The 25,682-nt window shown below is 46.5% G+C and overlaps 1 protein-coding gene across 6 annotated transcripts in view; it reads left to right on the forward strand.

Annotated features, from left to right (window-relative positions):
• Positions 1-20,351, forward strand: part of LOC310751088 (acyl-CoA dehydrogenase family member 11-like) — a 43,101-nt gene extending 22,750 nt beyond the window's left edge. For 4 of the 6 annotated variants that reach the window (XM_083590049.1, XM_083590055.1, XM_083590048.1 and 1 more), the window contains exons 8-14: positions 8,602-8,701; positions 9,480-9,620; positions 10,134-10,226; positions 16,253-16,360; positions 17,210-17,381; positions 19,278-19,344; positions 20,074-20,351. In XM_083590049.1, the coding sequence (XP_083446175.1) occupies positions 8,602-8,701; positions 9,480-9,620; positions 10,134-10,226; positions 16,253-16,360; positions 17,210-17,381; positions 19,278-19,344; positions 20,074-20,200 (808 nt within the window). In that variant the 3' untranslated portion in view covers positions 20,201-20,351. Of the gene's footprint in view, positions 1-8,601; positions 8,702-9,479; positions 9,621-10,133; positions 10,227-10,454; positions 10,615-16,252; positions 16,361-17,209; positions 17,382-19,277; positions 19,345-20,073 lie in introns of those variants that run through there. The other 2 variants (XM_083590051.1, XR_014542382.1) reach the window with 2 other exon arrangements.
• The last annotated feature ends 5,331 nt before the right edge of the window (positions 20,352-25,682 follow it).

Genomic DNA, 25,682 nt, shown 5'->3' on the forward strand with positions numbered 1-25,682 from the left:
ATAAAAAGAGTGCTATGCATTCTTGCTGCATACTCCCATAACATTTAATTTTATATTAAAAATCCAAAAGCCAAATTAGAGCCAGACTTTGTATTGCCTGTTCTCCCAGCTGGAAGAAAGGAGGAGTACAAAGTAGCTACGTACATCCCCAAGCTGCCTTAAAAGGTGCAAAGTCTCTTCCTATGCCTCTTGGAAACACTTGATTTTCATTCCCAAATGTTTCCCATGTATGACTGTGTTGTAATCAACACACACACCTTTTCACAGAGAACATGGAAAGAAAGAAAAGTTTGCTGACAGGGCTTTCTTCTATTGGGTATTCTAATACACTCGAAAACTTCACTTTAGAAGGCATTGCCCTATCTTGGCAATAGGTTACTTCTAACTTTGCAATCTCTTTTCGGAAGATTGGTTTGCTTATTACACCACTGCTGCTGGAGTCTCTTCTTCCTCCATGCTGCTCTTAATACACAGCCCCCCTTGGTATGGTTGGAGGGCTTTACTGGCAGTGCCACACATTCCCCACAGTTGCTGGCTTGGGTACAGTTGCCCACAGGGAGATCAGTGCTGCCTACGAACTTGTGCCATGAGGAAGACATCTCAAGCTGAGGCAGTTTCAAGCAGTGGCAGCCGTGTGATAAGGGAAACATGTTCAGTAGTCAAATTCTACAGGCTGGGGCAGAGGAAGATAGAGGCATGTCACTACTCGGTGGAATATTTAGGCAGAAGCTGCTTCAGCTTCCCCTAGCAAATGAATTGCAGAAAAAAATGTATTTTCACGCCCACCAACCAAAACCTATAAGTGTTTTTTTGTTGGCAGGGTTGGGTTGGCAAGACAATATTAAAATAAAAATAGGAGGACTCAAAACTCTTCATAGCACAGCAGCAGAAAAGTGATTTTAATGTAAGGGGCACATTTTCGTTTTAGATGAGTTGTGTCTTTACATACATATCTTGGGGGGGGGCAGTTGTTAAAATGCCCTAATTTGGGGGCCTTGGCAAACCAGTTTTCACTGACTCTCCTGTGCAGAAAAAAACCCAATAAATCAAAGCCACCCTCCATTTGTTTTGGGGTTCTCCTTGTGAGAGGGGGAGCCTGGCCAACAGTATTATTTGGCTTTGCATGCAGCCTTCCCAGTGCAGCGAAGCAGCTCTGCCTTCCGTGTAAACTATCTTTTTTTAAGAAGAAAAAAGTGGGGGCAAGGATAGCATTTTAACAGCTAGTAATAAGCCCAAACACCAGTTCCTTCAAAACAAATTGCATGTACAAGAGTCTTACACTGAGGTGCCAGTTTAAAAGTACAACCCTGAACAAGAATGGTCTGTCCAATCCCCCTTCCCTCTCACTTCCCTCAAACAAGCATACACTTTCTTTAGCCAAAGTGGTCCAGGCATTGCCTACCTTGAGCCACAAGTCTGCCAACATCGGCAAAGGACTGCCCAACGTGGAGATCTGCAACCCATTCCGCCGCCCCCTCCGCAGGTTGCTGTTGGGAAGCAACAGGAGTGACTGGGGAAAAAGAAAGCATAAGCACTGACGCTACAAGGTACTCACAAGGTCTCTGGACCGATTACCCTTCCTCTCACAGCAAGGTAGAATCATCCGTCTGCAGCACAGTTCTGACAGCAGGGCAACAGAAATGCCAGCGGGGAAGATTCCAGACCCTCTTCGTCGCCTTCCAGCAAAATCCACACAAAATTTACATGAGGTGGATGAAAATGACACTGGGAGGAACAGCTGGAAGGGAGGGGTTTCTGCTCCACTAGTACAGGCCCAGCATCCTTCCATTCTGCCTTCCATTCTGCTCTGTTCACTATGGTGCCCTGTAGGCTCAAAGCCCAGTGTGGTGGAACCAGCTGTGGTGCCATAGATCTGCCTCTGAGATAATGACCAAAAGGTTTTTCAGCACAGCTGGCTGATATGCATCACTTTGGATCTAAGCAGAGCCAGGATGCCACGTATGCACCAGTTTTGCTAACTTCCAATCTGGCCTTATTAGGGAAGGCCTTGGGGAACTGAGGAATATGTCTTATATAGAGTCAGACCATTAGCCTACCTCAGTATTAGTCTAGCAGCTCTCCAAGGTTTCTAAATAATAGTGTTGTGGATAGAGGTTTTGTTTTTTGGTAAGGGGAACATATGGGTAGGGCGTTTTACTTTGGTAGCAGCATTCCAGAAATGAACCTCCAACTTAGTCTAATTCAGAGCAATGCAATATAGTGATCTACCTGCTGAGCACTGACTTGTGATCTCACCTCTATTACTTTTGCTGCTCCATCAGTCATGGCCAGAGGAGCTGAAAAAGCACCAGAAGAAAGTGCGAAAAGGTACAGTTTTGCAATCTGATGAACGCGGCTGTGAAGGAGAAACAAAGCCTTGCTGAATTTAGAAATGCCAAGGGAAAAATATATTTGCTATAGGGAGATCTCAGCTGGATTATAGCTACACAAGAACACAAGAAGAGCTTGGCTAAAGGCCTATCAGGTTCAGCACTCTGTTCTCACAGTGGCCAACCAGATGCCTCAATGAGAAGCTCACAAGCAGGACATGAGTACAACAACAGTCTTCCCACTTACAATTCCCACCAAATGGAGTTCAGAGGCATACTGCCTTCAACAGTGGAGGCAGAACATAGCCATCATAGCTACTAGCCATTGATAGTAGCCTTACATGCATTGGCCTTGCTGTCTTGTAAAGCCATCCAAATCGGTGGCCAATCATTATTGCTGTGGGAGTTCTACCGTGGGAGTGCTTTCGTCTAGGAAAGTGTCACTATCCCCACTGTAGGGACATTTCATTTTGAATGGCACTGGAGGTATATGGACATGTTCGCTGCCCTGAAGTGTGCAAAGTAAAAGAATGTGGGCAGATGGACAAGTACATACCGGTATGTATGTATGTATCTATGTATAAATAAAAAGTAAAATAAAATAATAAAATAAAATAAAAACATCACAGCAAGCAGAACATAAAACAAAGTATTGGGCTCCCTGTTTGACCTCACCTGTCTCCTATACTGATCCTTTTAAACTGAGTATTATGTACTGCTGCTATTTGAAATGCGCTTATGTTATAAAGAATCAACCCAGCTGCCTGAACTTTTGGACTTTCCTCCAAAACATGGCTTGGGAGACTGTCTTGCACTTATAAAAGTTACTACTTAATAACTGCACATACATAATGACCCATACATAGTTCACTTTTCACCTGCTTCAACTAGTGAGGTTTGTTTTTAACTGTGGACAGCAGCTTGGGAACAGCGCAAACTGCTGGCTTTTTGCATAACTTTTAAGCAAAGAGCAAACACCCATTTGACTTTTAAATCAGTGGAGGGCAAAATACTTTGCTGTAACACAGGGGAAGAGCATCGGCTTTGCAGACAAAAGGTCCCTAGTTCAGTCCCCAATGGTGGCTCCAGGTAGGGCTGGGAAAGGTTCCCTGTCCAAACCCCTGGAGAGCTGTTGCCAGTCAAATATACTGAGCTAGATAGGCCAATTGGTTTGATTCAGTGGAAGGTACCTTCCTATTTAAGGTCAAATAACACAGGTGAGAGAACAGAACCTGTGTGTGTGTGTGTGTGTGTGTGTGTGTGTGTGCATTAAATATATATCTGTGTGTCTATGTATATAATATGATATATATAAAATACAGACCTCAGCTGGTAGCTGTGATTTCAAGTAATCCTGAAGAAAAGCATCTTCCAGATATGGATTTCCAATCCTAGGCTGTTCTTGACAAAAGACCCCAATTTCTTTCCTGGCAAAAAGCTCTCTTGGGTGTTGTGAGGAGCATTTTTGATCCATGGCCTCCATTTGCTGATTCCAGCCTTTGGGAAACGTGATTGGCCTTTTGCCCCAAGCTTTGCACTTTTGATTCCCTGCTTGCCCTAAGCTTTGCAACCAAACTTCGCAGTTTGACAGCTTCGGCTTGCAAGGCGTTCACATGGCCAACTTGCCAAAATAAATGAACAAATCAAAAGCCAAAAAGCAAACCAATAGCGGCCGAAGAAAGAACCTAGCGGGCGCGTTTGTTTCACCTTGAGCCACCTCCCCCTTCCAACAACACGATTCAGTAAAGGTGGAAGCCAAAACGGGGGCAATCCTGCGTGCATAAACAAGTTTAGAAAGAGACAGTTCCTCTGCAGGCCAGAAGGCCAATTGCCCCAGAGGCATGGCTGGGATTTGCATAAAAAAAGAAAAGAAAAATGTGTCTCTTTCCCTTGCCAAGCAGCCGGCAGGATGAGGTCGGCGAGCAACGCCGAAAGGAGACTTCATAGGTACACCTTGCAAAGCACCAATCTAAAGGTTTTCCCAACTTCGGCAAAAGGAGGAGGAAAAGGAAACAGCGGAGCTGGCGGAGCAGACTCCCTCCCTCGACCCGAGCCAACTTCATTTGCAAGAAAATAGGAATCTGCCTTCTACAACTAAGTCAGCCCATTGGTACTGTATTGTCAAAAAGCCCTGGCAGATATCGCTCTCCGGGTTTTCAGGCAGGGAGTCTCTATAAAATACACAGTTAAATAATTAACTATCCTTTAGCCGGTTTGCTTTGCTTATGTCCTGGTTCTGATTCCTGCCTTTAAACCCGGATTGCTGAGTCTGGTTCCTGCCTTTAAAACAGGACCGCCTTGTTTTCTTTTTCATTCCTTTGGGTTTGATTAAAATTTAAATTAATACTGTGATCGTTTTACAGGTAATTACCCTTACGCTAAGTGCATTCCTTTAAATACATTGCATTGAGGTGTGGGCTGGTATCTTGGGGCTGGTATCCAGTGCAGACAATACTGAACTACAGTGATATTGCTTGCAGCTAATTACAATTGGTTGAAGATTGTGTAGGCATTTTGGTTTTCCTTTGAACTTACCAGTGCAGACAATACTGAACTGCTGTAACATTGCTTGTAGCTTGCGCATAAAATCTGAGCTAGTTGGTGTTGATTTTACTGAACCAGGTTAATTAAGGGTATCAAACTATGTCTGCTCAAGAGAACCAGCAAAATTCCGCTGTACCTGGGGTGGCACAAGGGAACCGGGGGGGGGGGTCCCAGGCCTTTGTAATGCCTACCGTATCTGGGAGCGCACAAGGGAACCAAGAGGGGCCTCAGGCCTTTGTAGTGCCTAGTAACCCTCAGGCTTTTGTAGTGCCTAGTAACCCACAGGCTTTGGCGCAGTTTTTCATGGCTTTTCAGACATTTTATAGCCAATACAGGCCCGCAGACCAGGTGGCAGTGGCACCTCCGGTGCTCACCCAAGATTGCATCCCGGATACGCCACTTAACAATGTGGAACGCCCCGGCACCTCCGCAACCACCGCGGCAGTGCTGAAAGCAGCCAATGATTCAACAGCCCAGCCCAAAAAGAATACGCGAACTCAGTCTGTCACCTCAGGCAAGGCAAAAGAGGGCCAGAGGGGTGGCAGGAAGGGCAAGGCTAGTACTCAAAGTTCTAGGGCTACTAACCCACAAAAGGACCCAGGTGTCCCTAGTCTTTTTCAGAACCCACCACCGCAAGCGGCACCTGCCGAGGGCGCCTCAGGCTCCTCTTCAGATGAGGAAGCGCAAGGACTGCAAGTCGCACAGGTGCTCAGCGTGCCGGCACAAGCCACACCGGATGGCCATTCAGGGAAGAGAAAAGAAAAGAAAAGAGGAAGCACACATCGAAGAAGAGCAAGAGTAGGTGGTCTGAATCAGAGGATGAATCAGGTACCTCTTCTTCATCCGACTCAGATAGCGATGCTCCTATGGAGGAGTACAGGGGCCACGGGGAGGACTGTGTGGGTCTTCCTTTATGGGTGCATGAAAGGAGGGCCAATTCCTACCGCAAGTCCTTTAACGGTTCCCTTGAATGGAAGGACGGCGCACTAGTTCCGGATGTTAAAACTTCCACTAGCCTGTCTACTGATTTCATCCTAGGGAATAATTTATCTCAAAGAAAGAGAAATAAGATCCTTAATGGTGACTTTATAGATATATTCAGATTGTTACCACCAGCTAAGTTGACAGGTAAAGGGGAAAAGCTGCGCAGCTATGGGAAACGCAGGTACAGAACACCCAGAGCCGAACGTACTTTTGAAAATTGGCTGGATGGGTTCCAGGTGTTCATGGGTGTGGTCAGTGCGGCTTATCCAAAACGTGTGATGCATTTAATTGCTTACCTGGCCCATGTTAGGAGGGCACGAGAATTAGAGGGGGATACTGCTGCTCTAAATTATGATGAAGATTTTCGCAGAAATGCTTCGCTGTTATCTTCCATGCGCTGGGATCTGAGGGACCTGAACTATTGGTCAGAGCATGTGGGTCCCTATATAGACAAGAAGCCCCAGGAGTCGTCAAAATCCTGGAAGACCAGTGTGAAACAGAGGCGCCTGTGCTGGGAATTCAACAAAGGGGTTTGTGTGCGGCCTATCTGTAAGTATAGCCACAAGTGCGAGAAATGCCTCCGTAACCACCCAGCCACCGCCTGCATTAAAGGGAGGCAGCCCTTTTGGGGCGGGAGAGGCTCCTACAACCAGGGAACCAGAGGTGGCCATGGAGGTCCATTTGGACCTCAGGGAAAGCGACAGTAATTTCAATCTAGGCCTGGCCTTTTCCCCTATCAAGTTGACCCCGTTAAAAACCCCTTTAGAGCTTTATCCCAACAGAACAGCTGCATTGTATTTATGGGAAGGTTTTAGTACCGGTTTTAGGATCCTAGTAGCTTTCCCCCCCAATTCAGGTGACCCACCAAACCAAAAATCAGTGAGGGAGATGCCTGAGGTTGCCCGAAAGAAAATTAGTAAGGAAATTAAATCAGGAAGGGTAGCTGGCCCCTTTTTAGTTCCTCCAATAGAAGGGCTTCACATATCCCCTTTAGGCATTGTCCCCCAGAAAGCGCCTGGTGAGTTTCGCATGATTCACAACCTTTCTTACCCAAAAGAAGGGTCCGTCAATGATGCGATACCGCAGGAACTTTGCTCTGTGAGAGATGCCACTTTTGACCAGGCAGTCAAACTGATTCGCAAATTTGGAAAGGGTGCGCTGCTGGCAAAATGTGACATTGAGTCTGCCTTTAGACTCCTGCCAGTACATCCGGAAGATTTCCGGTGGCTTGGTTTCCACTGCTGAATGATAATGTTGCTTTTTCTTCAGCTTGAAGCCAGTGCTGGTTATTTGTGAAGATCAGCAGCAGCTAAGACTGGGTGTTCTTTTCTTGCAGCTAGTGGCACAGAGACAGTAGCCCAGGAACTCCCTGATGGCAGCTACAGTCTCCATGGCTTGAAATGGTTTACTTCGGCCACCGATTCAGATATAATTTTGACACTGGCAAGGAGCATGACTGCTGATGGACAAATACAGCAGGTCAGATTCCTTACTGGGGAAACTGAAGGACCAGCTCACAAGCAGTAATCAGTAATGTGGAAGTGGGGTGAGAAACAGGGTCCTTCACTGGCCATTTTGACAGGCGTTGGGACCACTTACCTGCTACTCACCTGCCATCACATGATCCATTGGGCCTTGCTGTGTTAATCAGTTGATCAGCGCTTATAGCAGGACACACTTTGGGCAGGAATCAGCTGCACTAAGAAGCTCTGAGAACTCTGTAGCACAGCCAATCCCTTACACGGATCATCACCAAACAGCTGATCAGCACTGACAGCAAACCTTGTTTGCCAAGAAACTATCCAGCATAGTACACTTTAAGGATCCTGATTGTTCCCTTACAGCCATGTCTTTACCTGCCACATCCTCATTTCACATACAATGTCAGGTGAGGATCAGGTGGGCTTGGTTTGCAGAAAACAGCTTCACAGGCCAAAGAGAACCCTTGCCTGGCCTAATTTGGTTCACAGACTGGAGGTTTCCCATTGCTGCACTAATGTATTGCACAATGTATTCATTCTAGCTCCATTCTCCTTGTTACCAATCAGTGTTTCTCACCTTTGCATTCTCGGCCGCAGGGCTCCCAAGGTCTGTCTCTGTTCTACCTGAAGATGCGCGATGAGGAAGGGAAGCTGAATGGGATTGAGATACAACGGCTGAAAGACAAGCTGGGCACAAGGCAACTGCCGACCGCAGAGCTCCTCCTAAATGGAGCCAAGTCACTCAAGGTGAGCAAAAAGAAAAAGGTGTGGAGGAAAACTTCCTCCAAAGATCACTTTCTACTTCCCTGGTATGAGACAAATGAAAGGAAGGTGCTCTGGAGCAGGGCAGCTCTCTGTGGATTTTGCCCATGCATGGAGCTGCCATGCAGGTGCAGAAGCAGACATCTAACAGCCAAAGCAGCATGCAGGAGAATTTCCGCCTCCTTAGGAAAACCAAGTTACTAGCAAAAAAGAAACAGCATCAAACTGTTGAACAATGCCTTCTGGAGTACTATGGTACTCAGAGGAAGACTAAGAGCAGGCCAATGCACTCTGTGGCCTCTACCTTACAATCTCCTCACAGATGGGGAACCTCAGACCTGGAGGCCAAATGCGGTGCTCCAGGTCTCTCTATCTGGGCTTTAAAACTCCTCAGGCCACACACCCTACTGGCCCTACTTTATACCCCAAGGCCTTTTTTTTCTGGCCAGGGTGGAATGTGTCCTTGAACTCCAATAATGGCCTTTGCCTTCCATCTCCAGAGTGATCACCCTGGCAAGGGATTATGCCACCAAGAGGGAAGCCTTTGGAAAACCCCTGAAGGCTCACCCTTTGCACATGCAGACTTTGGCTCGAATGGAGGTGAGCATTCGGAGGTGCTGGTTTTGTTTGACCTTGACCCTTGAGGTCTTCCCCTGCCACCTACGAAGCACATGAGACTCCTCTCCACATTCACGTTCCTCTTGGTCGTGAGGTGAAGGTGGTCTTTTCTTTCTCCCTTGAAAAGCCCATAGAGCCGAAGGAGGAAGTTGGAAGAGTGAGGTTCTTTCTCACAGCCTCTTTCAGGCCAATGTTCTTTTCAGACCTCAGATAAATTCTGTGGTATCCAGCAGCTCCCTTAGAAAAGCAAAATGCCTGTAGTTTTTCTCTGTCTCAAGGTGGGGTGGGAGCTTACCAGCGGGAGTGCAAAAAGAAGTGACCAAAGGTGGTGGCAATGGCTCTCCAGGATTTCAGGCAGGGAACCTGGATATATCAGGCACTGAACCAGGATTTCAGGCAGCCCTACCTGGATATGTCTGGCATCAGACTTGGGACCTAATGCATGCTAGGCAAATGCTCTACCACTAAGCTAAAATCCTTAAGACATAGGAAGCTGCCTTAAACTGAGTAAGACATCGTTTTCCATCTAGTTCATTACTGTCTACATTATCTGGCACTGGCTTTCCCGTGTTTCAGGCAGGGAACACTTCCAGCCCTACCTGTCTATTCCAGGGATTGATCTTGGGAGTTTCTGTACGCCAACCAGGTGTTCTTGCCCAATATGAAATCCTTGTTTCTGCAGCCAAGTGATACTTGTTGTAAGAACATTGTGTGCTCCTCCACCCTGCCCCAATGATCCCACGCTGTCTTGCTCCTGCAGGTGCAAGCTCGAGGAGCATTCCTGCTGATGATGGAGATAGGGAAATTGCTTGGACTGGAAGAAACAAAGAAGGACACTGAACAAGACCAGCACATGCTTAGGCTGCTGATGCCTGTTGCCAAACTTTACACTGGGAAACAAGTAGTGTTTCAAGGCCTAGAATTTGGTTTCATGGTTTAGTTACATATTGGGCTCTGAAGCAAAAAGGGAGGATTCACAGAGGAGCCAGATGCTAATTGTGGGGGAGAAGAGGAAAGGAAAGGAAAGATCAAAACTTGGTAATTGTTTAATGGCCAAGTGGTTGTGAAATAGTAACACCCTGCCAGGGTAAGCGTATTCAAGAAATTGAACTATTATAAACATATTGGAAAGATAGCTACTCCGATGTTTTCCTGGATGGGCTTCTGCCCTAGGGTGGTCCCTTAGCCTTGATCCTCTTTTCAACAAGCCTTTCCCATCCCCAGATTCTAGACAGTGCAAAGTGGGATAGTGCAAATGTGCCGCATTTGACCTCCCCACATCCCAGTCTGCTGACAGGACTGTAATGCGCTTTAGGTGTATCTGAAGTGGTCAGAGATGGGCGGAGACCAGGGGCAGATCTCTGGGTGTTCAAGGTTAATGGGAATGTGCACATACCACATGTCTTTGTTGCAGGCTGTTGCTGTTACCTCAGAAGGGCTGGAGTGTTTTGGAGGGCAGGGCTACATGGAAGATACAGGCCTGGCAGGAATTTTACGGGATGTCCAGGTATTAAGCCACACCCCCACACCCTGCAATAAATGCATTTTTCTTAGCTTCTCCTTCTTTCAGCAGCCTATATCCTATAGCAATGCTGTTGAGGTAGAGCAGGGGACAAAAACTGGCTTCAGAATCTTGGTGGTGGCTCCATTATTTGGAGTCTCCAGGAGCTTAGACATTGCTTGTCACAGTGGTCTAAGCTCACACTACAATTAGTTATTTTCACCCTTCTTTCAGGTAAAAGTTCTGCAGTTCAAAAATGTACTCTCTGCATCTGTTTCTCCAGGATTAAGAATGCACCAGCTGTTGATAGAGAATGTCTTAGAAAGAGCAGCTTCAAACTGTGTCCCTACAGCTTGTAATTTACTTGCCAAATACCAGGGACTTCAATTTAACGGCAGGTGTTAATCATGAGTTAGATACAATCCCTTAGTGCCAATGTTATTTCTTCAAAGATGAATATTTATAGTAAGCCGATAGAAGTCTCCTGAGATGCCCCAACCCTCTGTCTGCTGTAACAAATGAACACAGCTGGCAGATGGTGAAAGATGGACCAGTTCTCAGCTACAAAGAGCACTATCAAGGAATAGTTATGCAAACACAAACAGGCTATATTTGGGAGGGGCATTCAAAAATATTAGTTGGAGGGCAGTGTCCACCCTGCCCTAGATCAAGCAACACCCCCAAAATGTTTGTTTACAAATTAGATATAGGCCAGGTTAAGATCAGACCACACAATACACTGCAGGCACATGAAATGAAGTCCTGACAATCCCTTCTCTATTGCAAAGCACACCCGGGAGACTGCATTTCATCAGAGAAGGGCTGGGGGCACGTGTCACCATTCCACTCTCACTTGTTAACAGCGGTCTTCTGTTCTTCTTTGGTGGTCGGGGGCGAGTGTGCACTGGGCGGGGGCTGAACATGCAGGGCCCAGAGAACCCACCATGCCAGGTTTCCCTCACTGCCAACACTGCTAAGTGTACGTACATGGGGCATGGAGGGTTCACGGAGCCTGTGTGCTAGTTCATTCCTGGCCACCAGAATCAAGCGGGGCTATGCTCCTGCCCACCCATGCAGGGAGAAGCCTGGCTGACCGACATGGCCCTTGGCTGGCAAATCCCCAACCCACCCTGACGCTGGCCAGGCAGACATTCGGCAAGGGGGCTGGGGACACAGCTGTCAGGCCAGGCCAGACTCCAGGGCTGAGAGACCCCCAGCAGCAGGCAGGTGGGACTGGAATCCCTGTGTGGCTCACACCCCCTAAAAATCATGTGCCTGCTCCTCTCCCCCCCTCCCCCGCCCCATGTTATTCCCCTGCTTGTTAACATAGTCTGGATGGGAACATCACAGACGTAGAAAGCAGCTATCGGGAAAGAGCTCAGCATCCTCTGCTACCCATTTTCCAACTCAAAACCGTGCTGACCAGTGTATTTTGTGACCAGAAAGGGCAATTTGTTTTTCAGCTTTCTACGTTTATTTTCTTCAGGCTTTGCCAACTTGGTGCCCTGCAGTTGTTCTGGACTACAATTCTTAGCAGTCCCAGCCAGCACAGCCATAGAATGCTGGAGCTAGTGGGAGTTGTAGTACAAAACATTTGGCAGAGATTGAGATATTGCAGAGATTTCAGGAGCGATATTTCATCTGGAGTGACATGCAGTTCTTACTCTTCTATCCATTACTAGTCTAACATCTCAACTTTCCCTCAACGTCTTAGATTTTGGCTTGGTGCCCTCCAGTTGTTCTGGACTACAATTCGTAGCACTCCCAGCCAGCACAGCCATAGAATGCTACAGCTGGTGGGAGTTGTAGTCCAAAACATCTGGAGGGTGACAGATTAATAATAATGATAATAATAATAAATTTTATTTATATCCCGCCCTCCCCAGCCGAAGCCGGGCTCAGGGCGGCTAACAACAATAAAACAGTACAAAAGTACAGCATAAACAACATTCTAAAATCATTATAAAATTAATTAATTCAGGCCACTGGCAACCATTGGGCCAGAGCTCCGCGAAGATTGCCGAGGGAGGGAGTCAGGCTGTGCCCTGGCCAAAGGCCTGGTGGAACAGCTCTGTCTTGCAGGCCCTGCGGAAAGATGTCAAGTCCCGCAGGGCCCTGGTCTCTTGTGACAGAGTGTTCCACTAGATCGGAGCCACAGCCGAAAAAGCCCTGGCTCTAGTTGAGGCCAGCCTAACTTCTCTGTGGCCTGGGACCTTCAAGATGTTTTTATTTGAAGACCGTAAGTTTCTCTGTGGGGCATACCAGGAGAGGCGGTCCCGTAGGTACGAGGGTCCTAGGCCGTATAGGGCTTTAAAGGTTAAAACCAGCACCTTAAACCTGATCCTGTACTCCACTGGGAGCCAGTGCAGCTGGTATAGCACCGGGTGAATGTGATCTCGCAGCGAAGACCTCGTAAGGAGTCTCACTGCAGCATTCTGCACCCGCTGGAGTTTCTGGGTCAGTCTCAAGGGCAGCCCCACGTACAGCAAGTTACAATAATCAAGTCTGGAGGTGACCGTCGCGTGGATCACAGTGGCTAGGTCAGGGCGAGAGAGGTAAGGAGCCAACTGCTTAGCTTGGCGGAGGTGGAAAAATGCCGCCTTTGTTATAGCTGCAATCTGCGCCTCCATGGAAAGGGAGGTGTCGAAGATTACACCCAAACTCAACGGACGGTGCTGGCACTAATTGCGCCCCCACAAGAGATGGGAGTTGCCCCCCCAATCCCATATCACCCCGTCCCAGCCACAGGACCTCTGTCTTCGAAGGATTTAGCTTCAACCGGCTCCCACGTAACCATCCAGCCACAGCTTCCAAACATCTGGTCAGTGTGTCTGGGGCCGAGTCAGGATGGCCATCCATCAACAGATAGAGTTGGGTGTCATCAGCATACTGATGGCAACCCAGCCCAAAACTCCGAACAAGCTGGGCGAGGGGGCGCATAAAGATGTTGAAAAGCATCGGGGAGAGTATCGCACCCTGAGGTACTCCACACACCAAGGAGTGGCGCGATGACAATTCCCCCCCCAAGCGCCACCCTCTGTCCCCGACCAGAGAGAAACGAGCGCAGCCATTGAAGGACTGTGCCCTGAATCCCCACGTCGGCAAGGCGGTGGTCCAGAAGTTCGTGATCGACCATGTCGAAAGCTGCTGACAGATCTAGAAGAATCAGCAGCCCCGACCCACCTCGATCCAGCTGTCTACGAAGATCATCTGTTAGGGCAACCAGAGCCGTCTCAGTCCCATGACCAGCGCGGAAGCCGGACTGGAATGGATCCAGAGCCGATGTTTCATCCAGAAACCCACCAAGCTGTTCAGCAACCACTCTCTCAATTACCTTACCCAGGAACGGAAGATTCGAAACCGGGCAGTAATTGGATAGATCTAAAGGATCTAATGATGTTTTCTTTAAGAGCGGGCGCACCACTGCCTCCTTCAGTTCCCCTGGGAATGTCCCCGTGCCAAGGGACAAATTGATAATATCCCCCAGGAGGGCCTGCACCTCGTCTGGACACGCTCTAATCAGCCAAGACGGGCATGGGTCGAGAGCACAGGTGGTGGGCTTTCCAGCTCGGAGGAGTCTGTCCACATCGGCTGGGGATATCCGGTCGAAGTGGTCCAATACTGGACACGAGGACAGTCGAGGGGCCTCCAGTTCCTTTATTGTATCCAAATTGGCAGGGAGGTCATGGCGGAGCAACAAGACCTTCTCCGCAAAAAAGCTCGCAAATGCCTCACAGCTGTGTGTCAAATTGTTATTTAAATTTGGCTGTCCCTCAAGGGACGTTAAAGACCTGATTATACTAAATAATTGCGCTGGGCGAGAGCTAGCGGATGCAATGGAGGCCGAGAAGTATGACTTCTTAGCAGCCTTCACCGCCATCTCGTAGGTTTTCATAAAAGCCCTATAAGATGTTCTTGAGGCTCCGTCACGGGCACCCCGCCATACTCGCTCTAGCCGTCTGAGGTCCCGCTTCATTTTCCGGAGCTCCTCGGTAAACCAGGGAGCCCAGTTTCTGCGGGGTCGCAGAGGGCGCTTAGGTGCGATCTCATCGATGGCTGCCAGGAGCATCGTATTCCAGCCCTCAACAAGCTCAGTCAATGAGTCACCAGGGGGAGCAAGGTCCCGCAAGGCTTAGCGGAATCTATCAGGGTCCATCAGCCTCTGCGGGCGAGCCCAAATCGGCTCGCCACCTAAGCAGGGTGGGGGTGGAAAGTCAATCCTGGCTTTCAGAGCGTAGTGATCAGACCATGGCACCTTCATCGAAGGAGACACGATCACATCTATACCTACGCCAAAGATCAAATCCAGCATGTGGCCTGCTTGATTTGTGGGGCCCGAAACAAACTGGGAGAGCCCTAGTGTCGCCATGGAAGACACCAGGTCCAGAGCCTGTGAGGAGGGAGTGGCATCAGCATGGATGTTAAAGTCCCCCAATACCAATAGGTTAGGGAACTCCAAGGCCCAGCCGGCCACCACCTCCAATAGGCCTGATAGGGTGGCTGCTGGTGCGCTAGGTGGCCGGTACACCAGCCAGACAGCCAAGCTCTCCTCGGAGCCCCACACTAGGCCAACACATTCAATGCCGGGGATCGATGGCAATGGTAGAGCCCTGAAAGGACAATCTTCCCGGATTAATAATGCCACCCCTCCCCCCCGGCCCACAGTCCGCGACTGGTGGAGGACGGAGAAACCCGGGGGCGCCATCTCTCATAAGGTAACTGTTGCCCCTTCGCGCACCCAGGTCTCCGTCACACAAGCCAGGTCGACCCCCTGCGAGATGAAGAAATCTCGCAGGGTGGCGTTTTTATTGCCTATAGACCTGGCATTGCACAGCACCAGTGACGGAGGTGAGTAATCCTTGCTCACCCTACCCTCGTCTCTCGGGATGGGGCGCAGATTGGAAGGGGTACGAGCGTATCCATATCTCGATCCCCTTCGCCTATAACATCTGCCCCCACCGCCATACCTCCCTCGCCCCTCCACGGTAGCAATCCCAGGCCTCATAGTAGCCTCCATTGATGGCAATTAATGGTATTCTTTCACTGCCTAAAACAATAAAACCTTAAAACAATAAAAACAAAAAACAAAAACAACCCAGAAAACAATAAAACAATACAAATAAAAACTGCAAAAATTACAAATTCATCAAAATCTAACAAATTCCCGAGATGACTGGCAGAATCCGAGACCAGGGAGAAGAGTTGGTGGAAGAAGATTGGAGGAAATTTAAAATTTATTTACAGAAGTATTGTAAAATGTATGAATGCTGATGACATTGAAATAAAATGAAGGGGTTCTAGTAATAAGAGATAAAAATTTGAAATTTGGGAGGTAAAATATATAAGGATAAAGTAGTAGGATACGAATTTGTTGAACTAATTGTTAAAAAGGGATATAAAAAAGGGAGGGGTGAGGAAGTCAGGAAAATAAGTTAACTGAAGATGAATAATTAGAAAAGAGTGATTTGTGTTTTTCTTATTTTACTGTTTGTGTGTTGATTGTTCTTTTTTTTCTCTTGTTAAATGTTTGTATTTTATGTATTGTGAAAGTTTGTATTGTTGTGTTTTATATTTTTTGTGTTCTTATTGTCCTATTTTTCTATTGTTAAACTGAATAAAATATTATTTTTTAAAAAACAAAAAAAACTAAAATCTAACAAATTCCCAAGCCCACCCAAACATCCATCCCACCTCCATATATAAAAAATCTAAAGGGAAAGGAAAATATTTTTTTTTTAAAAAAAAAACATGTTAAAAAGAACTCTGCACCCCTCCGGGTCCTCCTGGGCAGTAGCAGCATCAGTGGCAACAATCATCCTTGTGAGGCCCCACCCTGGGACAGACAGTAAGTGGCAGGAGATTGATATATTGCAGAGATTTCAGGAGCGATATTTCATCTGGAGTGACATGCAGTTCTTACTCTTCCATCCATTACTAGTCTAACATCTCAACTTTCCCTCAACGTCTTAGATTTTGGCTTCCTTCCCTTGTCATTTTGTTTGCTGTCCCACTTTTCTCTGACTCCCTGACAGGTGCTAACTATCTGGGAAGGAACAACCAATATCCTCTCTCTGGATGTTCTGCGCTCTCTAGTCAAGAGCCAAGGAAAAGTGCTGGATGCATTTTTCTCTACTGCCCAGGTGAGCATTCCTCAACAAGGACACATTACTGTTAATGTCACTGCTACAAATGTAATCCTAAACTATGCCTACCTTCCAACCTGGTGCCTTCCTAATGGTTTTGACTGCAATTCCCAACAGCCATGGCCAACAGAGTTGTGCTGGCAGGGGCTGATGTTATGTGTGTGTGTGTGTGATTTTGTTAAATTTATATTCTATCCTTCCACCCAAAGGAGCCCAGGGCAGCAAGCAAGCAAGCAATAAAACAATCAAACATCTTAAAAACCATTCCAGTACAGATGCAGACTGGGAAATATAGCCACTTAAAAGGCTTATTGAAAGAGGAAGGTCTTCAGCAGGTACCAAAAAGGCAATAGAGGTGGCACATAATGTTTAAAGGGAGCAGATTCCAAAGGGCAGGTGCCAGAACCCTAAAGACCTGATTCTTACAATGTGTAGAATGAACCTCCTGCTAAGATGGCATCTGCAGAAGGCAGATGTGTTTGGGAAGCTGCAACATGGGATTTGGAGTCTCCATCAGCTAGCTGGCATGGGCACTATTCAGGAATGATAGGTGTAGTCTAAAAATAGCTGGAGGACTACAGACTCCCCCCTCCCCATTGCACTATGTGATAACGCTTATGCATGTGATAAAGTGGACTCAAGTTCTTAAAAGTTTATGTCATAGTAACAACTGTAAACCCTTTAAGGTACCCCAAGCCTCTTTCTTGTTCAGATCAACATAGTTGTCCAGAAAAAAATGTAAACTTTGGTTCAGATTTGCTAACAGCTGAAAACATGGTTTAGATTGGACAGCAGTACTGGCTGTTTCGAGAAACACTGATTACCATATGATTGATTTCCTTGCAGGCCAGGTTGAAGGTGGCGCTTAGCGTCTCTGAACTGGAACTTTCTGTGCAAATAGTTCAAAATGCTCTCCACAAACTCAAACAGTTCACTCAGAAAATAAGCTTAAAGGGGGAAGCCGGGATGCAGCTGTCTGCAAGAGACTTTGCCTATGCTCTGGCACGGATCTATGGAGGTAATGAAAAATGCTGTTAAATAATCACTTTGCCAGCTTACTAGAGAATGATGTAGAATTCAGCGCAGTAGGCTGAAGGTTATGATCACCGGGCATTTCTGGGTGATCTTCCAACCCAACTCTGCACTGCGAGTCTATGACCAATGATTAAAAAGTGGCATTATTTTTTTTACTGGATGCACAGCCACGTAGCAAGTGACTCATCTCAGGCAGGAGTAAAATGTCTTAATGTAAAAGTTGCAATAAATTTACTTTGGGATAGGGAGAAAAACAGCTGTTTCCAATACCGTGACAATCAAAAGAGGATTTTTGACAGGCACAAAATGTGTTCTAGTTCCCGATACAAAGGAGAGTCTGGCTCCCTCAGTACAACTAACATCATATGGCACATAGCAGTACACAAGAGAGTAGCACCAAATCAATGGACATCAAAAAGATTTAAGTTACCAGCACAGAACTGAATTTATTGGAAAGCCAGCACATCGAGCTGGAATAGTTTATTTTTATTGAGGCAATTGTTCCTAAGAACATGTCTCGGAATTCTTCAGAAGATGATGGATGCACAATCTCCTGTCTGTGTGAACTGCTGTCGTTTTAAGCAAGCAGGCTGCCAGTGACCAGTGTAATTTCAGAGAAGCCAATGGCCAGGTCACCTTTCCTTGTTGCTCCCAATCACTGCCATTATCTGTTCCACCACCTGTGACTACCTGATCTATTGACTACTTCCTCAGGCATACACCCATCTGGAAACGTTATCTTCATTACCTTCTAGTTTAAATCCCATTTTTCAGCTTTTGCCTCTGGAATTAAGTTTGGCAAAGACAAAACACCCGACAGGGGTGGGAAAGAGATGGCACTAGATCTTTGGACTGCTGTTACTTTAGTGGCATTAGGTGTATACGGGGGTGGGGGGATATTCACAGACTAGTCTGTATGCCACAAAGGCCCACCATGGGCCAGAATGACTCACGTATGACTGGCAGATCTCTGGCACAGGCATGGGGAACTTTTTTCAGTTAGAGGGTTGCATACCATTCAGGGAAACCTTTCAGGGACCACAGACCTGTGATGAGTAAGGCCAAAAGCCAAAGTGGTGGAGAAATAAATGTAAATTTTACCTTTTACAATAGAGTAGCTTCTATGCACCCCTTCATGGATCACTGCCTTGCCGTGGCGAAGGGGCCTGAAGAACTCAGAGAAGCTATGAACTACGCCGAGCAGGGCACACAAGATGAACAGGTCATAGTGGAGAGTTTTGACCAAACGTGATCCACCTGGAGGAGGAACCGGCAAGCCACTCCAGTATCCTTGCCAAGAAAACTCCATGGACAAAGACAACAGGCATATAAAAGTTATGACGCTGGAAGATGAGCCCCTCAGGTCGGAAGGCGTCCAACATGCTACTGGGGAAGAGCGGAGGGCAAGTACAAGTAGATCCAGAGCTGATGAAGCGGCTAGGCCAAAGCCGAAAGGACGCTCAGTTGCGGATATGCCTGGAAGCGAAAGGAAAGTCCAATGCTGTAAAGACCAAACAGCGGGAGGTAGTAGAGGACAGAGGTGCCTGGCGTGCTCTGGTCCATGGGGTCACGAAGAGTCGGACACGACTAAACGACTAAACAACAACAACAACGAAAGCTTCTATGCACCCCTGTCCTCCAGCAAGCAGCATTATTAGAGCTCAAGGGAATACTCCAGCCAGCCTTTACATGCAAATAGGATATGACAGAAGGGTGGTGAGGGGTGGGTCTAGGGAGACTCTTAAGGGCCAGGTTAAGTGGTGCTTGAGGGCCATATTTGACCCCTGAACCTGAGGTTTCCCCTCCCTGCTGTAGCAGAATAATGTTACTTAGACGATAGCTCAGTAATGTTAACCACCTATATATTTGCTTTACATAGGAGTTCTCCTGCTGGAATATGCTGCCAGGCCGAATGCATCAGCCACAGACATCTATACTGCTCAGAGGTATTAAATACGCTTAGTCCATACTCCAAAGCTATTTCTAAGATGGCACAGGCATATTCATATTTTTAACTGCTCAAGTAAGGGGGGCAGTCCTGGAATGCTGAAAGTCATTGCAGCTGTCAAGGCTGAAGAGAAACAGTTTAGATTGGACAACCTCTCATACGGCTCTAGAGAGCCAGGCTGTATGCATGTAGGGAAGCGAGAGAGGGACATAATGAGAGGACAGAGCTGTGTGATATTGGTGGGAGGTGGTCAACTCTCACATAAGCATTTCAGAGTGGTCAGTCAAATCTATCCAGTTGGCTGCCCTGTACTATTTGGTTTTCTAAAGGGACCACACGTGCCTTGTGATAATTAGGCTCCAGAACAAAAGTGGCACAGGAGATGGTCTCAAATCTCTTCACTAAATATAAATATTAAATGTTGATGCTTATGCCGAAGAGATAGTATTTAGTTTCCCACATAGATCAGGGCAGTTTCTTGCAAACCTTTAGCCAGGCGCGAAATCTATGGCCCGCCATAAGTTGTTGAACTAGAACTCCCATCAGCCTTGATGATTGGCCATGCTGACTGAGGCTGATGGGAGATGTAGCTCAGCAACACCTGGAGGGCCAAGGGTTCACCACCTCTGCTTAATGCAGTTGGAGAATCATTGATGGGTTTAAAGTTTAAAACCAGATTTCCAGTTTAAATCAGTTGTACACAAAGGGCTTTCTGCAACTCTTACAGATGGTGTCACCAAGACATGTGCCCTGTAGACAGTGAAGACAAAGCTGGGTCTTATAGCACTGGAGCAGCTTCTCTGGATACTTCCTTGGTTTATGACAAACACCCAGTTCTGAAAGGAAGACTGTAAGAAGGAATGCAGAAGAGATGCCATGCACTATCCTGGAATAAAGGAGTTAGTGGGGAGAGAGACAGTTCTGATACAATAAAAAAGGTATTGCTTATTCTGAAGTAAGCTGGCAAAGACTGCAGTAAATAAAAGTAGAAATTTGAGAAACAAACAGCCTTTGTCACAAAACACTGCATTCAAGTGTGTGCATCCAACTCTTTTCAGTTATTCATTTTTAACAGCCATGAGGATATGGAAAGGCGTGTATGAGCCCAGGTCTGGATGCAATCCATGGCTGCAAGTCACAGTTTAACAGATCCCCAAGTTACTCTTTGTGCCTCTACCTTAATGACATACAGGTATTGTGATGGTTCTAGGGGTTGCTCATGCATAAGCTGGTGCAAACATCCGGCTGTATTGCCTGAGTGAACCTTTTCTGTCCGGACAGCCACTCTCCCGTGGCTGTCTCAATCGCTGGCAGAATCCGTCAGTGGGCGTTTCTTTAACTTCTTCCAGCAAAGAAGCTCTTTGACGCCTAGCCTCCTCCTACTCTCTCTGCGCGAAAGCCTTCTGCGCAAGGAGGGCATAGGCAGCGGAGGACCTCTACTCTCCCCGCTGGTCCCCGGCAAGGAGTCATGGAACCGCCTCGCCACTTCCCCCATCTGCCCCCCTCCTCCACTGGTGCTACGCTGATTCTCTTCCCCAGAAGATGGGCTGCCTCTCCCAATCCCGGGACGCTCTCTGGAATCCCTCTGGATTTTGCTCTCTCCCTCCGGCACTGATGGCAGTTTCCTGACAGGTATGTTATGACCACTCAGCATAATCAACTTCTAGCTCATTATGGAATACAAAGCAAACCTGACCTGTAAGGACAGTGGCATTGTGTCAAATAGTTTGGAATGTGGCTCCTCCATCGGACACCTGCTTAGCTCCCAGTTACATTTCATGTACACTTGTCAAGAAACACACACACAAATATTAACAGGGCCAAATGACATAGGTTACAAAGCAGTGTGTTTGTGTATGCATCCCAACTAGTAAGTTCTGAAGGCTCTGTCTTTGCCCATATAACTGCTGCAAACCAAAGAGACCCCATTTAAACCCTAGGAACCTTTCCAATTTGCAAGCACTTAGGCTGCAACCCCAAAAGCTGTAGGTGGTTTCAGAAGAAAATCCATGGAATTAATTAGATGGAAAGCCAATTTATCCAGCCAGATGGGTGTTAGCTGCTCCTAATGAACCACAAAGGAATCCAAGGAGTGGCAGCTCCAAGTAGCCTCAGCACACAGACCAGACTACAGACCAAATGTTCATATCAAGTCTCACCCACTTGCAAAATGGTTTACACATATAAAAACCTGCTATAAGAACACGTGCAGAAACACAGTGCATGGCCTCCACTGAGAAACATCATTTCTTATTGTAGAAAATAATCTGGTTTGGGTTTTTTGTTGGTGGTGGTGATGGTGGTTGGGGGGTTTTTTTGGTGGTGGTGGGGAGATATGAGGCACATGCCTCTGATTTTAATATAAAATAAAGAGAGCCACAGAAATCAGACTGGGAAACACAATTTAACTATTGAGGAAATGGACATGGCACACACTGTCTCAAGATGGATCAAATCTCAAAATCGGCTCCTACTTGTTCTTTGGAAGCCTTCTCAGCTAAGAAGTCTTGACACAGCTAGAAGATGAAGCAATAGAATGGGACATTTCCAACATTGTCCAAAGCTCCTGTTCTAACAGACTTCAGCGCAAAGCAGAGGACCTCTGTCTATGAGGTGATTTAAACCTTTGCTCAAAGCAGAAAATGCAGTGTAAAAGGATGAGCACGGGCCAGGTGCTAAACTGGCAGAGTGAGCCCAGGAATATTTTTCTAAAAGAAAGGGGGGGGGCATGGAGCCTATTGGTGCTGCTGCTTGACTGGAAACAAAACAAGTTAGTGAGAAAGTTTGAGACAAGCAAACACACTAAAAAAGGCTGGGTTGGTAAGGGAGGCCTTGTTGGCAGAGCTATACCCAACTGCCACCTGGCTGGTGCTGACCCATGACAGGGCCTTCTCAGTGGTGGTTCCCCAGTTGCAGAATTGCCCTCTTGGGTGAGATGCACCTGTCTTCCTCATTACTGACTTTAACTTTCCCCTGAAACACATTCCTGGTTACCCAAGGCATTTGATGGATAAAAGATGCTGGCCATGGTAATCTTGAAATTAGGCTTTAGTGACAGCTTTTAAATGTTTTGCATTTAATTATTTTATATGTGTTTTTTAAAAATTTATTTTAAATTGCATTGCTTTAATGTTTTGATGTTTGCAACTGTGGGCATTTTGGGGAGGAATTGCCAATATATAATTATATTATAAAGAATTGTATAGTGCTCCAGGTTTGAGCCCCAGTTTGGGCAAAAAGATTCCTGCATTGCAGGGGGTTGGACTAGATTACCATTGGGATCCTTTCCAACTCTACAATTCTACCATTCTATGATTGGGGGACCATACAGCTGCTGGCACCGACATCATTCAGTTCCTGACAGAAGTTAAATGAATGCTGTTCAAGAAAGATATTACAGAAGCAAAATTTTTATGTTCACAGCAAGAACCTCTGGCCACTCGTGATAAAACACTCAGCCATGTCAGAAGTTCAGGTCTTGATAAATTCCTAAGGCAGGGGAGAGATGATGCTCTTCCCCACACTCCCTAAATTTTGTATCAAATCTGCATGCACACTTCATAGCGGCGCTTAATTTGTGTCAAACACTCAACCCCTTCAACACCATGGCTTAAACATGGGCAGTTGCCCACTTAGCCGTGAACTGTGACAGGGTCTTCTTGGTGGCGGCTCCCCATTAATGGAATAATAATAATAATAATTTTTATTTATACCCTGCCCTCCTCAGCCAAGGCCGCGCTCAGAGCGGCTTACAAGCAATAATAAAAACAAGTTGAATGATTACAACTTAAAAACAAAATTAAAATACAACATTAAAATATTGAAACATTAAAATATTAAAATGTAGCCTCATCGCAGGAGGGGAAGGAAAAGAAAAAAGAAAGAGGGAGGGAATCAAATTGGCTCCAAGCCAAAGGCCAGGTGGAACAACTCTGTCTTACAGGCCCTGCGGAAAGAAATCAGATCCTGCAGGGCCCTGGTCTCGTGAGGCAGAGCGTTGCACCAGAGTTGAAAAGGCCCTGGCTCTGGTTGAAGCTAATCTAACTTCCTTAGGGCCCGGGACCACAAGGGGGTTGCTATTTATGGACCTTGAGGCTCTCCGTGGGGCATACCGGGAGAGGCGGTCCCGTAGGTACGAGGGTCCTAGGCCGTGAAGGGCTTTAAAGGTCAAAAGCAGCACCTTAAATCTGACCCTGTACTCCACCAGGAGCCAGTGCAGCTTGAAAAGCACTGGGTGAATATGCTCCCATGGCAGAGACCCCGTGAGGAGCCTCGCTGCAGCATTCTGCACCCGCTGGAGTTTCAGAGACAGCTTCAAGGGCAGCCCCGCGTAGAGCAAATTACAGTAGTCAAGCCTGGAGGTGACTGTCACATGGATCACTGTGGCCAGGTTGGGGCGGGAAAGGTAAGGGACCAACTGCTTGATGCAGTCCCTGAAAAAATGTCACCTTGGCTGTTGCTATAACTTGCGCCTCCCTGGGAAGTGAGGCGTCAAGGATTACACCCAAACTCTTAACGGAAGGCAATGGCACTGTAGCACCCTGCTTGTGGTTAACGCTTAGCTGGAATGAAATATTCAACGCAGCAATAGAGAAATTAAAATAATAATTTATTTGTCGGACAAATAAATAAGAGGCACAGTGGTATATGGTTACCAAGCTCTGGCCTGGCCTCCTGCCATTATGGCCAGCACTTATATTCCCTCAGCTCAGCCCCCTTGCTCCTCCTTTGGCTGCCTCTGTCCAATCAGCCTGGTTAAAATTCCTATTGGCTGTTTGCTAGAACCAATCATAAAAGATACACCCATTTCCTATTACCTTTTATGGGAGACAAAGAGCTATATTTCCTTCTATTTATAATTGGCAAATAAGTAGTCATATATCTTACATTTACCTCGACCAGGCACCTTAATTACCAAATAACCTTTTGCCCTAGACTAGGCGCCTTAACAAACATTTCATCTTTTGCCCTATTGCCCTATTCACTCCAAAACAGATGATGGCTAATTTTATCTGAACAGATCTTTTTGTTCATCTCCCCACACATTATCAATGAAAGATCTCCTTCTTTGGAGGTCATCAAGCAGAGACTGACAACCATATGTCAGGAGTGCTCCGATGATGCTTTTCTTGCTTGGCAGGGGTTTGGACTCGATGGCCCTTGTGGTCTCTTCCAACTCTTCTATGATTCTATGATTCTATGATTTCTTACTTTCTAAATCCTTTGCATAATTACATTTAAGCCAATATTTCATACATATATAGTTTTTTTAGAAGAAAGGGAACTTAGTAAAAGCTAAGCTAAATTCTAAAGATTCAAAGCAGTTTCAGAGAGTTGCCTCTTCCCTAGCCAGCTGATGTTTGTATTAGCTCTTGCCCTTTTAACCTTAGGAAGATGTGGCTCAAGTTTAATGGGAGGCACAATAATTATTACTATTTGTGTTTTTGCAACCTTGATTGTATTCTATAATTTGTATGGTCAGTGTGACCTTTTGCTCCTAGCCTGTAATTTCCTTTTACAACCCTGAGACACTGCTATAGATCAGGGGGGCCCTTGATCAAGAAGATAAACAGCTGCCAGAGTATGGTTTCTGCCTGGCATGAGAGATACAAACATTTACAAATATATATTTCTTTAAGGTCATTTTTAGAATACAGGAATCTGATCAAAATATAAGCCTTGATTAAAAATGCAGGCTATGATCAGATGCCTCAGCACTAATTGGGCCCCCGCAAGAGAAGGGAGTTGGTCCCTCATCCCCATACCATCCCGACCCAGCCGGAGGACCTCTGTCATTGATTTCCCCCCCCCCCAAATATAGTCCAGCCCCCCACCAAGTCTGAGGGACAGTGGACTGGCCCCCTGCCGAAAAAGTTTGCTGACCCCTGAGGGTTATTTATTTTTAATAAATGTGTATATACTCATAACAATATCCAAGTGGTTTCCAACAATTATACATACACTGTATGTACCATACAATAAGTTAGTGGGTGTGACTCATTTAAATCAATAAAATCCCACGGGTTTACCCTGAGCAGGACTTAAGTTGGAAACAATCCCTGTTTAGCTTTGAGAGCAGTTGAATTTATCCCCAGAGGTTTTTAAACTGCTTTTGGAAGTTCTTTTTTGTTTGTTTGTTTAGTCGTTAATTGTATTGTTTTATTACAGAAGTGTTTGCCTCCCTGGGCTCATTTGCAATGAAGGGCGGGATTATAAATTTAAGAAATGAATACTAAGCGACCCCTGGAACGCGTGAAAGCAAGCTGAAGTGTCCCTGAGCAAGTGCAGAGCGCGTTTCCCTTGAGGATCAGATCAGAGGAGGGCTATTTTCAAACT

The sequence above is a fragment of the Podarcis filfolensis genome (assembly GCF_964270895.1).
Source record: "Podarcis filfolensis genome assembly, chromosome: 16".
In the NCBI taxonomy this organism is placed as follows: Eukaryota; Metazoa; Chordata; class Lepidosauria; order Squamata; family Lacertidae; genus Podarcis; species Podarcis filfolensis.